This window comes from Argiope bruennichi, chromosome 10 (genome assembly GCF_947563725.1).
Source record: "Argiope bruennichi chromosome 10, qqArgBrue1.1, whole genome shotgun sequence".
Classification (NCBI taxonomy): Eukaryota; Metazoa; Arthropoda; class Arachnida; order Araneae; family Araneidae; genus Argiope; species Argiope bruennichi.
Window position 1 is genome coordinate 111,139,512 of NC_079160.1, and position 16,842 is coordinate 111,156,353.

A 16,842-nucleotide genomic window follows, 5' to 3' on the forward strand; every position below is an offset into this window, starting at 1 on the left:
TTGTCCTTAGAAGCGAATTTATTCATCTTCTCTGTGTAGTAATAGATGTGATATAATTGTTTTTTAAAGTAAATAAAAAACTTATTATGATAGCAATGCTCGTCACTTAAGTAAAATTTATTTCTTATTTTTTCATAATATCTTAAAGTTAGGAATAAAAGAGCATGCAAAATATATAAAAAAAAGAGGGAAATAAAATATTTGACTTAAATTCAATATATGACAATATTGTAGCATAAAGAATTTCGGAAATATTTTTTAATTATTATTTTTAAAACAAAAGGTAAAATTTAACGTCTTGGCAGCAAAGTCGTAAACGACTCCTAAATCTTTTACAATTAAAACTCTGAAATCTCTAATGTAAAAAATGGCATGCCACCCCCCTGAAAAGGAATTCCCACACTTTCTGATTCCACGAATTGAAAACTTTTACCACCTGTAAACAATGTCAGTAAAAATATCGTTGCGGACGCCTTTTCTATTACAATTCACTCAAATGATCAAAAGATCTCCAGATGAGTGATATACTCACGAAAAAGTGTATTAATCAGTGTTCTTAAATGCAATTAACGACTCTGATTGCATATCACAGTTCTTTATTAACGGACAAAATACATTCAAAACAAACTACACTATTTACAAGATGTTGACATACAGCACAAGCTAAATCAAAACAAAACAAATAATTCTTAGGTTATAGGTGGACGGTTTGTATTCAGATATTGAAAATAATATTGCACAATCTTAAATTGAACACACACATAAGACAAAAAATAAACAGAGTGAAATATTTTACAACATGTTACATACTCCCACCTTGCAAAGTGAAGGGTTACAAACTGAACTTTGCAATATAAAACAAATTGAAATTTATAATATTTAATTCCTCGTGAAATCTGTAAAATTGAAAGGAGTTCACAAGTCCAATTTACGAGGAACTTTTATGGTCCTTCCTAATCTGGTTTTGGTATGGTGTATCTCCTCAGAAATATCAGTCCTTTCAACAGGAGAATTGGGAACCTGGTCAGCAGGTAAATCAGGAACATGATCAGCAGGTAAATCAGGAACATGATCAGCAGGTGAATCAGGAACATGGTCAGTAGGTAAATCAGGAACATGGTCAGTAGGTAAATCAGGTGTCTTCTCAACAGATAAGCCGCTTTTTCCTATGACCTTCAAAACACCAATTTCAGTTTTTGCTGACACTTCCAATGGATAAAGCCTTTGGAAGGGACGAATCCTCTCACCATGGGAGGTTCTAATTCTCGCTACTCTAGGGACACCATCTTTGCCAGGATAAACCTCCAAGATAACACCAAGATGCCAGTCAGTGCGTCGAATATTGTCATGACCAATCAGTACAACATCGCCCACTTCTAAAACATCACTTTTCCTTGTCCCTCTGTTGACCAGAAGAGCAAGATATTCATTGCTAAATCTTTGTCTAAGATCTTCACGCAACTTCTGCAAATATTTGGTGCGCTTTACCAACGAAGATCGATCTACTTTATCTAAATCTGGCGTTTCATAGTTACTGTTTCCGTGAATAAACATGGCTGGGGTCAAAGGTAGCAATTCATTTGGATCATCTTGTATGTATGTCAGCGGTCTAGCATTGATTATGGACTCACAGTCACATAAGATGGCTAGGAGCACTTCATAATTTACAATTGATTTTCCTAACACTCGACGTAAAAGCCCCTTGAGCATTCTCACAATACGCTCCCACCATCCACCCCACCAAGCTGCTGTGGGTGGGATAAATTTCCAAGTGATTTTCTGAGCAGTTGAGTACACAGCAATTTTATCCCTATCTAATGCTCGCAAAGCATTATTTGTCCCTACGAAATTAGTACCGTTGTCACTGTAAAGTACTGAAATCCTGCCTCTTCTCGCAATGAATCGCCTTAAGGCTTGAATAAAAGTATCAGTAGTGAGTGATCGGACTAATTCAAAATGCACTGCTCTGTAGACAGCACAAGTAAATAAAACAATCCAGGCCTTTCCTTTCGACTTAAGATAAAGAGGACCTGCATAGTCTACACCTGTTACTTCAAATACCTTTGTCTGAGTAACTCTATCTCTAGGCAGTGGAGCGAAGGGCACTTCAAGATGTTTAGCTTTATAACGCTTGCAAATCACACACTCAGAAAGAACCTGCTTTACTAATCTTTTGGCTCTAATTATCCAAAATTTCTCTCTAAGCCGGGCGAGTAATATTGAAGAGCTTACAGGCATTGCTTTTATATGCTCCTCTCGAATTAATTTCACTACAACATCATTGGCAGGTAAGAGAATTGGGAACTTGAAATCTTCCTTCTCACAACTATCTGCTAGTTTGGTTCTTATTCTCAGAAGCCCATCTTCATCTTTAAATGCTTGCATTTTAGCAAGAGTTTCTCTTCTTGAAAGGCATTTGACTGCATGGACTTGAAACACAAAATCTCTGCTTGTCTGAATTCTTCATAGACTAAGCTTCCTTTTAGCTTGGTTGCATTTGAAACGTTATGAATAAAACGTAGAATCCATGCCGCTACTCTGATGTTTCTACTATATGTGGAAAAATATTCACTCTTTATATCGGTTGTTTGAATATTCACCATAGAGGTCACGATAGCTCTTCTCTCTTTATTCACTTCTTCCTCATTGACATCTACTACCACATCACTAACAGGCCATTCATGAGACGAAAGATACAACCAACTGGGACCTTCCCACCATTTCGAACTGCAAAGCTGCTTCGTTGAACACCCTCTACTCGGACAGTCTGCTGGATTCAGTGATCCAGGAACGTGTCTCTAGGCTTTGACTGGTGTCAGCTTTCGAATTTCTTGAACACGGTTGTAAACAAATACACCCCCACTGTTCTTCTCTCTTCAACCAAGCCAGCACAGTAGTAGAGTCTGTCCAGAAATAAACATTGTCTGTTGGAAACTCTTTCAAGACAGTGGAAGAAAGACGAGCAGATATAGCAGCACCAAGAAGTTCCAGCCTTGCAATAGTTGTTTCCTTTTTCCCACAAGGTGCAATTCTAGTTTTACTCTGCACAAGTTGTATGTGTACAGAGTTTCCACTATCAACTCGTAGGAAAACAACCGCAGAATAGGCTAGTTTGCTTGCGTCGCAAAAAAAATGCAATGAAATGTGCTCAAATCCGCTATCACAGTGTAACCATCTTGGTACTTTAACATGCTTCAAATATTCCAGCTCCATTAGCCACTTCAAAAAATCTTGACGTGTTTTTAGATCTACTTCTTCATCCCAACCGATTTTAGATTTCCACAAATTTTGTAGCCAAAGTTTTGGTAGTAGCAACATTGGACTAGTAATCCCCAAGGGATCAAACACTTTGTGGGAAGCAGCAAGAATATTTCTTTTCGTGATTACCTCTTCCATTAGTTCTCTCAAATCAGGAATATTTATTGAAAGAGTATCACAATGTCTGTCCCAAATCGTTTCCAAGGTGATTGTAGGACTTGTTATTGGATCAGATGGACTAGAGTGCCCCCACCCTCGTAAGTCGAATTTTCTTTCAGCCATGATCTCCGTGGCTACATCAATAAATCGTTCTAGCTCCGACTGGGTTTTGACGCTTGCTAAACAATTGTCCACGTAAAAGCTGTTCATCAACTTTTGCATAATGCACTCAGGGTATCTTGTACGGCCTTGCTGCGCTTCTTCCAACTTTCTCTCCAAGTGGTATTGGATTGTTGACCCAAGCAAGAACGGGCTGCTGGAAACACCAAACACCACTCGGCAGTGTCGGTAATGTATGAGCTCTCCTTCTTCACTGTGCCACAAAAATCGCAGGAAATTTCGATCCTCCTTATATAGACTTATTTGTAAGAAGGCCTTCCGTATATCAGCCGAAATGCCAAACCTATACAGTCGAAACCTTGTTAACATGGAAGGGATCAATTCAATCAAGTTTAATCCCTTTTGCAAACAGTCATTGAGACTGGCCGCTCCCTTTAGTTTTGATGAAGCGTTAAAGACGGGCCTAATTTTCGTAGTGCTGTTCGGCTTCACCACATGTCGATGGGGCAGATAGTGACAATCAGACTTTATTTCCTCTTGGGGAACTTCTTCAATTATGCCTTCTCGTTCCCATTCTTTAAAGACATCACCGTATTCTTGAAATAAGTTTTCCTTCTTCAGCTTATGGGTTGTCACTTGCAACCCTTTGAGTGCCAAATTGAAGTTGTCTAGAAGAGGCAAATGACCGTCAAGCCAAGGTAGGGAGACAAGGAATCGCTCTTCTTCATCGACCTTGACAGTTCTTAAGAAGTGCTCCATCGACGCTTTATGAAGCTCCTCTTTAGTTTTTTGTTTTGAAAGATCTTGGATCCCCAAGGAATCCAATCTCCATAATTGGGAGATATCCATCTCTTTCACAAATAGGGAGGCCACCAGCATAGCATTGTATGATGACATCTCATTTTCAGGAACTTTACCTGACAGAGTATAGCCAAGTAGTGTCTCCATGGCAACAAGCCCACAGGATAGAACTCTACGCTGGCCAGTCATGAGCTTCCCTATCACATCTGAACCAAGAAGCACTTGAACAGATTGTGGCTCCTCCCCTACATCTGATAGCCTGATCTTCATCTCACGGAGCTCTGTAATCCATGAACCTGGAGTGACTGATGAAATTTTGTCACATATAGATGGCTGGTCTAATGCTTCCAGGTTGCATGTAACACTGTTGTCTTGATTTCTCAGTTTTATCCTATAGCAATTATGGTCGCACTTGTCAGATTTAATGCCCCCAAACAATGAGTGCATCAGAATTTCTTTTCTGAGTGGGATATATCCCATTTTCTCAACAACATTCTTTAATACATAAGTCTTTTGTGACCCAGAATCTAGAATTGCCCTAACTGGAATTTCTTTGTTACCACACACCATTTTTAATTTCAACGTTTGGAGGAACACCCTGGGACTAGAAGTGTTGTTGGCCATATTAACTTCCACATTTGGACTCTTATTCTCACTCTTGAATGAATCGTGATTCTTAGCCTCTAGAGACTCACACATAAGTGGGACATGCTTTTTCCCACATATTACACATCTTAAAAATGCCTTACAAGAACGAGATGTATGCTTTGGTGTTAAGCAAGCAAAACACCAAAGCATTCTCTCTTAAAATATCATACTTTTCAGCCAAACTCATCTTCTGAGCTTGAAAACAGTCTGGGCTCGAGTGTTTCCCAGTACAGAAAACACATTCTTTCTTCACTTCTTTTGAAGCTGTAGTCAATAAATTGGCATCTGTAGGTACCTTTTTCATTGGAAAATCTCTTACTTTTTTCTTAAATGATTGGCGATTTTCATCTGCACCCAAGCCAAAACCAGCCATAGCCAAGTTAATTCTTTCTTCGCCCTCCGTTTCTGCTTTAAGAAAAGTCATCAAGTTGGTTAAACGGTCTTTAGCATCAGTTGAGACTGCCGAAGAAGCACTTCTATTCCATGCTTTCAAAAAGTCCTCTTGAAAACAAGACTCCACCATGGGATAAAGAATTGAAGCACATTTATCAGTAGTCACTCCTAAAGTCTCTAAGGCTCTCAGATAAGATTCGAGTTTATCATAGAGAGATGTCATCGATATTTTCTCATGTTTCTGAACTGAGATTATCAGCTTTAATATTCCCGAACATAAACTTCTACTAATAGTTCATCTCTCCCAAATCGTGCTTTTAAACTTTCAACTGCTTTGGCATAATTGGCTGCTGTTGCCGGGAAGCTTTCTACTACTTCTCGGGCTCGTGATCCATTTACAGTAGCTTGCACAAGATATTGAAATTTGTTCTCAGGCGCGATTTCATCATCGTTATGAATGTGTTGAAATTGGCTCCAAAATTGTAGCCAATCTTTAATATCGCCATTAAACTGTCTAAATTCTAATTTTGGCAGATTAAATTTCTTTTTAGCACCAGATATAACAGTATTTTGAGACTCACCTATAATTGGCAACGTTGCTCTGATTCTCGCCAATTCTAGTTCGTGTTCTCTTATTTTTCCACTTTCTTCGTATTCTGTTTGCTTTTGTTTTTGTTCTTCTTTTAGTTTTCGCTGGCTCACGGCCGTTACTAAAATATTTGTCACAAAGTCTGGATCATCCAAATACTCTTTGCTATTCAAAATAATATCTTTCAGTTCTGAAATTTTTACCTTATCAGGCAGTGTCTCTCCAATTTCTTCTGCTACAAACAACAAGTCCTCTTTCAAGAAGCCCTTAGCTGTTTTAAACATGTTTGTATTCAAAAACAATATCATGTCGCGGACGCCAGAAATGTAAACAATGTCAGTAAAAATATCGTTGCGGACGCCTTTTCTATTACAATTCACTCAAATGATCAAAAGATCTCCAGATGAGTGATATACTCACGAAAAAGTGTATTAATCAGTGTTCTTAAATGCAATTAACGACCCTGATTGCATATCACAGTTCTTTATTAACGGACAAAACACATTCAAAACAAACTACACTATTTACAAGATGTTGCCATACAGCACAAGCTAAATCAAAACAAAACAAATAATTCTTAGGTTATAGGTGGACGGTTTGTATTCAGATATTGAAAATAATATTGCACAATCTTAAATTGAACACACACATAAGACAAAAAATAAACAGAGTGAAATATTTTACAACATGTTACACCACTTATAAATCACTTCCTTTTTGCTAGACGAGTGACCAAAATTTGTTGTGATAAAAGAGCTAAACACCGTGTAATCACCCAAGGTCAACTCTGCTAGTGATATTGAAACGTTCCCTCCCCCCCCCCGCCCCCGCTTTCTCATTCTTTTGCAGACTTAACCAGAAACATCTGTCTTCTTATCTCTAGGAGGTTCACACATGAAATTAGCAAGTTCCACACCGCCGTTCGCGAACGGAAATAGCCAGATCCGCACAGCTAATGAACGGGAATAGCCAGGTCCACACTGTCGTTTGCGAACGGTAATAGCCAGGTCCACACAGCTAATAAACGGGAATAGCCGGGTCCACACAGTCGTCCGCCAACGAACGAAATATTCAGAAGATAGCAACTCGATTCAGTTCGTTCATTTAGATGGCCCGTTCTTTCGCGAACGTCCTATCTTTAGAAGCGGAATTTTTTGTTTACTTTTGAAGTTATAATTTTGAGTCATTTTCTTTCCTCTTTTATATGTTAAAAGATGAAATACTGGTGTGCTGTTGGATGCTCTAATGCGAAACACGAGAGTGATTGTCTTGATTAAATGTTTCTTTAGTTTCCTTTCAAGGTCTAAGTAAAGTTTAAAGGTGGGTTCAGACGAGGCTTATTATTGCGCGCAATAGAAGGTCACGCCTACTTCAGGAAAATCACGTGACTGCAACGGGACAATGGCAAATGGTTGTCCCGTCGGGACAACTATTAGCCATTGTCCCGACACGTTGTCTCAACTGTTCACACGGGGACAATAGTAGAGAGACAACGTTTGCGCGCAATAAAAAGCCTCGTGTGAACCCACCTTAAGGTACAGCGTGAAATTTCAATTTTTCCTGGCGATATATCGCCAAATATGGTAACCCCTGCTTGAACCGTTGGCTATCCAATGGCAACCCTAAAGTGGTCTGTTCAGCAAGGGTCAGGGGTCGCTCTTTTCGACTTGTCACTCCGTTAAGGTGGGTTCACACGAGGCTAACACAGTTGCGCGCAATTGTTGTCTCTCTGCTGTTGTCCCTGCATTGTCCCCGTGTGAACAGTTGAGACAACGTTGATGAGACAATGGCTAATAGTTGTCCCGACGGGACAACCATTTGCCATTGTCCCGTTGCAGTCACGTGATTTTCCTGAAGTAGGCGTGACCTTCTATTGCGCGCAATAATAAGCCTCGTCTGAACCCACCTTTAGGGTCAGACGTTTTTTTATTGTCCCCTTCGTCGATAGGGTTAGTTTGTGACCACGTGCCTGTAATTGATTACCCCCTCCCCTTTGCTCCAGGTGCTTCTCGCGATAGGTGCTATCGCTAAGAAATTGCCTCGGTTTGAAATTGAAAAAGAAACTCGATGACGATGTTAGTTTGTATGATTTTTTTTTTTTTTTTTTTTTTTTTTTTTTTTTACGAAAGGATCCGAAACTGGATGTGATCAAATGGCGTATGAATGAAAAATTGATTGCTAATGAGTATGTGTGTTGTAAATGTGGGAAAAAGATGAATTTGATTGAAAGGATTGATTCGAATGATGGATGGATTTGAGTTTGTCGTGATAGTGTGCACTATTTTAAAAGATCTGTGAGAAAGGGCAGTTGGTTTACTCGAAGTCATTTGTCTATCCCCGAAGCTTTAATCTTAACCTATTTGTGGGTGAAAGAGACACCTACAAAATGGATACTTGATGAATTTTCGTACTTGAGTAAACCAACTTTGGCTGATTGGAAGAGTTTTTGTCGTGAAGTGTGTATGAGTATGCTTGTGTTATGTGAGTATAATAAGATTGGTGGTGTAGGTGTGATTGTGGAAATTGATGAAAGCAAGTTTGGCAAAAGGAAGTACAATAGAGGTAAATGAGTGGTTGGAGGAATTGAAAGAGGGAGTAATAGGTGTTTTTTTGAAGTTGTGGAGGATCAAACGGCAGACACGTTGATCGAAGTTACAAAAAAAAATAATAATAATGTTTTGCTAGGGAGCATCGTCCTCTCGGATTGTTGGAAGGCTTACAACCCGTTAACGGCCGAAGGATACGTTCACCACACGGTGTACCATCCTAAAAATTTCAAAGATCCCATCACGGGTGTTCACACCAACAGTATCGAAGGCACCTGGAGCGGCATCAAATCCAAGATGAAAAAGGACGGAACAAATAAGTGCAAGGATCAATTTGATTCATATCTTGCCACTTACATGTTCCGCCGCACCTATGAGTGCAGTTATCGGGCACTGTTTAAAGTGTTTTTTCACGGTATCGGCGAGCTGTATACTCCGCAAACGTGTGCTTCTCCTGACGAGGAATGACTAGTTTAGTTATTTCGTTCATTTCTTGACCATTTTTATGTATTCTTTTTGGGCTTTAAATATGTTTAGTATTTGCTAATCAAGGGGATGGGGGGGGCATTAGAATCGTTAAAAGGGTTAATTTTTTGTCTGTTTTATCATTTTTTAAGTAAAAATTGCTTCATTTCGTCTTTTTAATGATATTTTATTTAATAATAATTAATTATCCTGTGTTCTAATACAAATTATTCTTTAAGTCTTTGGGAAAATTCGTTGAATTTCATGGAAATTTTGTCTCATTTTGCGTTAAAATGTATTAATTTCTACCCTTTTTAAGACCATTCTCAGTTTTAAAGACTAATTTTTTCTTCCTTAATTTTATTAATTAAAAAATTTTTTTGAACCACATGGGTGTAATAGCGCCATTTTGGAGCAATCTAAGATGGAGGATAATTGGCGAATTTTGTAGAATTTGGCGAGGGTCCGTACCTTAAACTTTTACCTCTTTCAACAATCCTGACTGGGTTATTAGCTTCGAATTAGAAGGTTTTACGCCTTCTTGGAAGTCGTGATATGCTCCGATCATTTTGAAGAATTCATTCAGTATGTGTCCATTTACTAAATGTAAGAAATTGAAACTCAAAGCTATTCCAGTAATTTTTTTAGAAAAACCTTTCGAAGAAAAAGAAATCGGAAAGTGATTTATCATTAAAAACAAATGGGGACAATCAAACAAAATCATGAGTGCATTTCTAATTTACTTTATTGATATTTGATGAAATTTCTGATAATTTTAAATATGCGTAAAATGTTTACATGAATATTGCATTACATTTTACCTGCAAAATCTTATCTAAATTTAATTGATGTAAGTAAACAAACTCCAGATGCAAATATATATATATATATATATATATATATATATATATATATATATATATATATATATATATATATATATATATATATATATATATATATATATATATATATATATATATATATATATATCATTCCTAACTTAAAATTAACAACTGATATAAAAATACTTAGTGAAAGTGAATAAATTTCTTAGATTTATTTAAGAAGTAAATCCTTCACTAACTACTGAAAATCCAATTTTCTTATTGACTATTATCAGCATTTATAATTGATGTTAATTTGATAAATTTAATGCTACATATAAGAAATATATATATATATCTTGAAAATACATGTTATTTAGTTAAGTATATAAATGCAAGAGAATTGATTACTAAGCAAAATTATTTAAATTCTGACTTCAGTGGAATGTACTCTGCTTCTTCCCAGACTCAAAGCAGCCTCAAGAAATGCTCCCCAAATGCCTCATTATTCAGTGCCATCGAATAAGAAAATGAGGACCCAAATGAAATTTTATGGAATTTCTCAAAAGAGAAATAAAAAAAAAGTTTACAAAAAGCAAAAAAAAAAAAAAAAAAAAAAAAAAATCTAACTGAAACTTCTAAAAAAGGGAAAAATACCAATGATTTGATCATTAGCGATAAGAAAAAATAAATATCAAATGAAGGCAGTAGGAAAAATAAAACTGAAAATGAAATGTCTAATTCTGTAGAAAATTTTCCAATTAGTAGTAAGAATCAACCAATTTTGGAAGAAGATAGTGATACTTACTCTTAACACTTTAACGGATGATGTTTCAATAAAAAAAACAGTTGATACTTCAAGCAAAAAAAACTAATAAACAAAATTATGAAGAACCCATGCGAAACAATTATTAAAATAAATGATGTAAACATTTCCAGTTATATGCTGAAATCGCTTGACTTAAGTTTAACAACAGGCGAAGAAGAATATTTGCAATCTCTCTCCATCTTTTAAGATAGGATGGTTATATGATGAAATCATTGATGCTTTTTTTTTTTTTTTTTTTTTTCAAATTAACTAAAGATTCAGAAGCATGTAAAGACGCGCAATAGACTCAATTCATTCAACTTTACCCTTCCATAAAAAAGATATCTTGAACTTTCCAGTGATTCAGGATATACAGAAAATGAACTTTTTATTAATTCCGGTGAATTTAGATAATCATAGGATTCTTTTAATAGCTAGTATAAAAGAAAAAAATGCTTGAATTATATGATCCATTAGGTCCAAATGTAAATATTTGCATATTAATTAGTGAATGGAGTGCATTAATTAAAAAACTGCTGAACACAAAGCACTGGAAATTGATTACTCCACGTCATATGATTCAAAAAGATAGCTACTACTGCGGAGTCTTCATTTGCTTTTTTGCAAATCAAAAATACCATAATTTACAAGTCACTGAAACTTTTGATGCCACTAACTTCATAGAACTCATCTTTGAAACTATTACAGAAAACTTTGAGTGCTAACATAATTTGAATTTATGTTTATGTGATAACATTTTCATATCTGCAAATGATGGGGACTAGGCCTTATTAGGTTTCTAATTGGGGACACTTCTGTGATGAATTTTCAAATTTGATTTTTACAATTCATCAGAAAAAAAAAAGCGAATCAGAACCACCTCCACCTCCTGGGTCTGGTATGGAAGAGAAAGCAACTCATTTTATCTATCAAATAAACATGTATCCATTAATCTCTCTCTCTCTATTATATATAATCACAAATAGGAATGTGATGTATTGTTACTCTATAGGCCAGATCATTTCACCTAGAGCTACTTAACTTGGACAAGTATTTTAAAGAAGTGAAACCCTAGGAGTGTTTTCTCATCCTTAGAAATTTTAATTTAAACAAAATTTTTGCGTTTTTCTGAAATAATTTGTGAAAATACTACAAAACAAAAAGAATTTTTATATCATAATAAAATTTTATAAAATTATCTTTTCAATAACACTTTATGTTGTTCTTAAATCGTTTTCATTATTGTTATTAATATTTTATCGCAGTTTTTTTCTCCATTGTTAATGATCAAAATAGAAAGATTTGGCATGTATGGTATACTACATAATAATATTGGTATATTATTTAGCTAAGGTATACATGGACATGTTATATAAAATATCTTATCGAAATTTCTAGCAATCATTAATTTTAGCGAACCAATTGGTCGCGAAAGTATTCTTTCTCTTTCTGTCTCTATCTCTATACCTATTAGATAAAACTAATAAATATTAATCATATTTAAAGAAAAAAAATCAAAATATTATAAAATAAGTCTACACTAATGGTTAGTATATTTCATTTTCTTATAATTCAACTTTTTTTTTTTTAACTTTATTGTGAAAATGAGTCATTGTAATATTTAGATGATAATAGTTAATATTTGTATGATTTGGAAAACAGAAAATAATAAAAATAATTATATTTTCACTGATTGTTTATATGATTCAAAAGGTGTGAATTTCATTCACAAGATTCATTAATTTGAACAAGCAAAAGAAAAGAAAATGTTGATTGCTTTTAAATAGTATTTAAAAAAAGTGTTGATAAACTTTTTTTTTTAAATATTTTATTACTTTTTCATGACATTGCCATGAAATGAAGGTCCTGAGATATTTCAGCTATCATTGTTGAGAGTTATATAGATGTGTGTAAGGGCTATTGTTAAAAAAATAATAACCATAAAAATGGAAGCATCAGCTTATTTTCTTTGATCAAACTGCAAAGTAAGGTTGTGGTAATTGATAGGATCTATTATAAGAAGTTTGAGGTCCCTTTGGAAACAATATTAGTTAGTTGTTCTTGTTTTTTTAAACTTGCATCACAGGAGGGTTTTTTTTTTTTTTTTTTTTTTTCCCCTTCTCATTCTTCTTTCTAAATTCATTAATCTAGAGTGAGTAATAATAATAAATGCATAAATAAATAAGCAAAATTTAGAAAAAAAATTGTGGTCTATTTCTTTGATGCACACACACACACTTATATATATATGTGTGTGTGTGTGCATCAAAATACACATATATATGTGTATTTTTTTTTTTTTTTTAATGAATCCAGAATAATAAGCTTTTCTAGTTTTTTCTTCCTTTTAATACTTATTCTTGCCATTTTGAGATTTGAATCATTCTACAACTGTTTCAAAACCAAATTCAAACTCTGCCATAAGGTATGTTTTTCATCTTCCAGATTTTGTTTAAATAAATGTCAGAGAAGAATTATATACATAGAGAACATATAAAGTAAGCATATATAAATGAAAACATAGACAGCCAACTGCCTAAGATGCAAACTGAATATATTGAAAATAGTTATGATTCTTTACCAATTGAATATACTTTCTCAGTACATATTTATGGCAGTATAGTTTTTAAAAAATATAAAACTTTGGTATATAACTTTTGACATTAAATAAAAATTGAATGTATGAAATATATTTCTAAAGAAAGTGGATATTCATTAAATTTCCATGGAGTTCTAAGGAATTTCCCTTAAGCTATGTTAATTTTTCTTATATAACATTTCCCTTTCATCAAGTTTCAGAAAGTTATCATTTTTTTTAAACCCATAAATATAGCTAATAACCATTATCTGAGCAGGCAATTCACTCTCAAAACTTGCAAATGACAGCAGCAGGCTTTTGACATCAATATTTAATTGTTTATGTAGCAATTCAATTATATATATATATATATTCCTTAAATTACAATAGTTATGCAGACAGAAAAAGATCTTAACAGATATCCTTCTTAGAAAATAGACATTATTATAAGAATCTATTTCAACAGTTGCATGACTGTGGAGAGAAGTTCAGCATAAAAATATATAGATTTCAATTTTGATATAAAAAGAAATATCTCAAAGCAATCAAAAATAAGAAATATAAATTATACAATATGAATGAAATAATATAGACTAGATCTATTTGTGAATGCCATGAAGATATGAAAAACATCCTTTATGAATGTTTTAAGCAATATATAATTTCTCATTATTATTTATGGATTATATTTTAATACAATATAAAGACTATTAAATTTTAAAAATATCTGAAAACTATTATCAGTCAGGCAGAAAAAAAAGTAAACAGTTAAATGTAAATTTTCAATTTTTTTTTTAAAAGGAGAGATACTGAAACTAACTTTTTTGAAAGTGACCCAAAATTAAAAGTTTTGCTAATTCCACAAAATTTACTACTTAAAACTGCTTATATAGGGACTACAATAAAAACCAATAAAAAAAAAACAATATCAGGTGTTGGAAGTTAGGGAGGGGAAAAGGATGCCTTTGAACTTGCATTGTCTAAGATGAAATAGAGGATTTAATACATCTCTGATCAGAGTAATATCAGACATGCATATAATACATGTGTTATGGTAACATTACTTATAATAAGAGTAGTTTTGCATTCTTACCAAATACATCTCAGCAAAAGACATTAACGCACAGGAATTAGACCATCTGTAGATATGATCTTCACCACTTCTATTTGCCTTCAGAACTGCCTTAAGAAAGTTTCTATCATTTATAAGAAACTAACCAATGGAAATTCTGTAGGACTAATACTTCATGATTTTCATAAAAATGTGCACTGTATTATTTTTGAAAAAAAAAAAAAAGATTCAATAATGCATTTATTTTATATAATAGATCTAAATGACAAAGTCTGTGCATAACATACGACATTACATGCTAATATACTCCAACATATGAAAGAGCAATGGCAGATAAATATAGGCAAATTATAATAAAATATTTTTTTAGATAGTTCATTTCTTTGTATATTAAAATATAAAAATTATATCCAATATGTAGAATTAAATGTCAATATATCTTGTGATATTTTCACAACAGTAGCCACCCATGATACAATTTTTATCATCATGTTTCAAACCAGGTAAACTGTTATGAGATACAAGTAAAATGCTCTCCACAATGGCTATGTTTATATGATTTAAGTAAAATTAAATGCAACCAAAATTCCTGATAAACCAGATGGTCCTCTAAGGTGACTAGATCTCCTTCATTGTTGGGAAAACGACTCAATAATTTAAAAATCTATGAAAATTAAACAATGTAGCCTGCCGTGTTCAGACAAGCATCTTTGAAAAAATAAGTATTTACACTTTAAATTGCCATATAAAATAATTTTCTGCTGTAATTATTTCAGAAGTTTTAAGCTGTCATGTCTCTATTGGAAAGGTCCATGTACACAATAGACAAAGCATATGAAAGAAATTAAAATAACATTTCTTAATATTTGACAATTTGAGGGAATTATGAAGATGAAATTATATCTAACAATTTAACTGAGATTAAATATCGCTGGCAAACCTGCAAGTTGCTATCTTCTTCATCAGTAAGAAAAGGACTGAGTAATGTTAAGTGAACTTTATTTCAACAAGGATGATTTATAAATCAGTGGTGCATCCTATAATATTTAAACCAAAATCTTTGAAAAAAAATTAAATGATTTAATAATGCATTTATTCTATATAATAGATCTAAATTACAAAATCATACAGATAAGTATTTAAACTGGCATACATGATACTTTTTTTTTTTTTTTTTTGCTATAATTATTTCAGAAGTTTAAAGATGAAGCAAGTTTAAAGTCAAGCAAAAGTACTAAAAGTTGACATATAGTTTCATTACTTAATTAAATGTTTTAAGAAATAATTTATACAGAATAATAAATAACAGAAATATACAGTTAACAAGAAAAGGACCTCAGAATGGTATGTGTAAATTTCATGTCGTAAATGTTTAGTAATGTAAAATTATTTGGTTAAGGAACTCATTTAGACAGTTTCACAAAATATTTACTTTATAGCAACCCTTAATTCCAGTAAGTAGAAATAAAATTTATCTTATCTTATTATTTCATCGAAGCTTGTTTTTTATTTAGCTATTTTTGTTTTTATAAATTCTGTTGTATGATTTTGTATGGTATTTCTAAAGAAAGAAAAAATGCCTTAATCCACTAAGTCATTAGGCATACTTTTTTCCATTATTTACACTTCTCTGCAAATAGCCAATTTATATTAATTTTTATATTTTTCTAAAAGTCTACATAAAATTTCCTTATATTTCAAAACTCACTATTACAAAATAATGCTTTATGCATTTTAAAATTCATTGGTTAAAATTAAATCAAATAAAATAATACATAAAATAAAAGTAATGCACATTATGATGGTTTCAAATGCCATTCCTTTCTCTTCTTCCTTTTCAAATATCTACAAATGTTTTTATTCAATAAAGAGGACACAGATTCTTTTTTAAAATTATTATTGAAATATATGATGAAAAAAGGTTAATTTTTAACTTGGATATTGTTTAGATGATCTTGAGATTTATAATTATTAACAAACATGAAAAAGAAACTTCAGTGAAACAATATAAGTGTGAGAAATTCCTTGCAAAATGAAAACTTAAATCTACTTTGTGGGGGAGGAGGCAACTTTTTAAAGTGTACAATAATTTAAGAAGTGTAATTTTTTTTAAAATCAAATTTCAAGCAATGGAGTCATGTTTGAAAATAACTGCTGAATGAAATGTTTATTTAAATTCCTTTGTAATACAACATTTTTTTATTCATTTCTGCTAGTTACAGAAACACTTAAAAATAACACTGAACAACTAGTAATTTAATTAATAAAACTATATTATTAATATACAATAGTTTTATAATACTATAATATATGACTTAAGGAATATCACCAATTCTTTTGAGAAATGACAATATTATCAAAATTACAATCTCATCTTTTATATAAGGAAAAGTTATTATATATTTATAATTTTATTAAAAATTATTTTAATGCATAAGCTATTGACTAAATGAAGAACTTTATTTCTATTTGAAGGACCAATGATTTTGTTTAAAGCAATACCAATGTAAAATGGTGAAGAATTTCTATCAGTAATTCACTTGAAAACATTTGTTTAAAATTTGCCAGAACTTTATCT

The 16,842-nt window shown here is 32.8% G+C and overlaps 2 protein-coding genes across 2 annotated transcripts; both read right to left on the reverse strand.

The window, feature by feature from the left end:
* Positions 1–915: 915 nt before the first annotated feature.
* LOC129987723 (uncharacterized) lies at positions 916–2,385 on the reverse strand. Its single transcript, XM_056095669.1, has one exon. It carries the CDS (start codon positions 2,383–2,385, stop codon positions 916–918), a length of 1,470 nt encoding a protein of 489 aa, XP_055951644.1.
* Positions 2,386–2,754: 369 nt separating this feature from the next.
* Positions 2,755–5,037, reverse strand: LOC129987724 (uncharacterized). The gene has a single exon (XM_056095670.1). It carries the CDS (start codon positions 5,035–5,037, stop codon positions 2,755–2,757), a length of 2,283 nt encoding a protein of 760 aa, XP_055951645.1.
* Between the last annotated feature and the right edge of the window lie 11,805 nt (positions 5,038–16,842).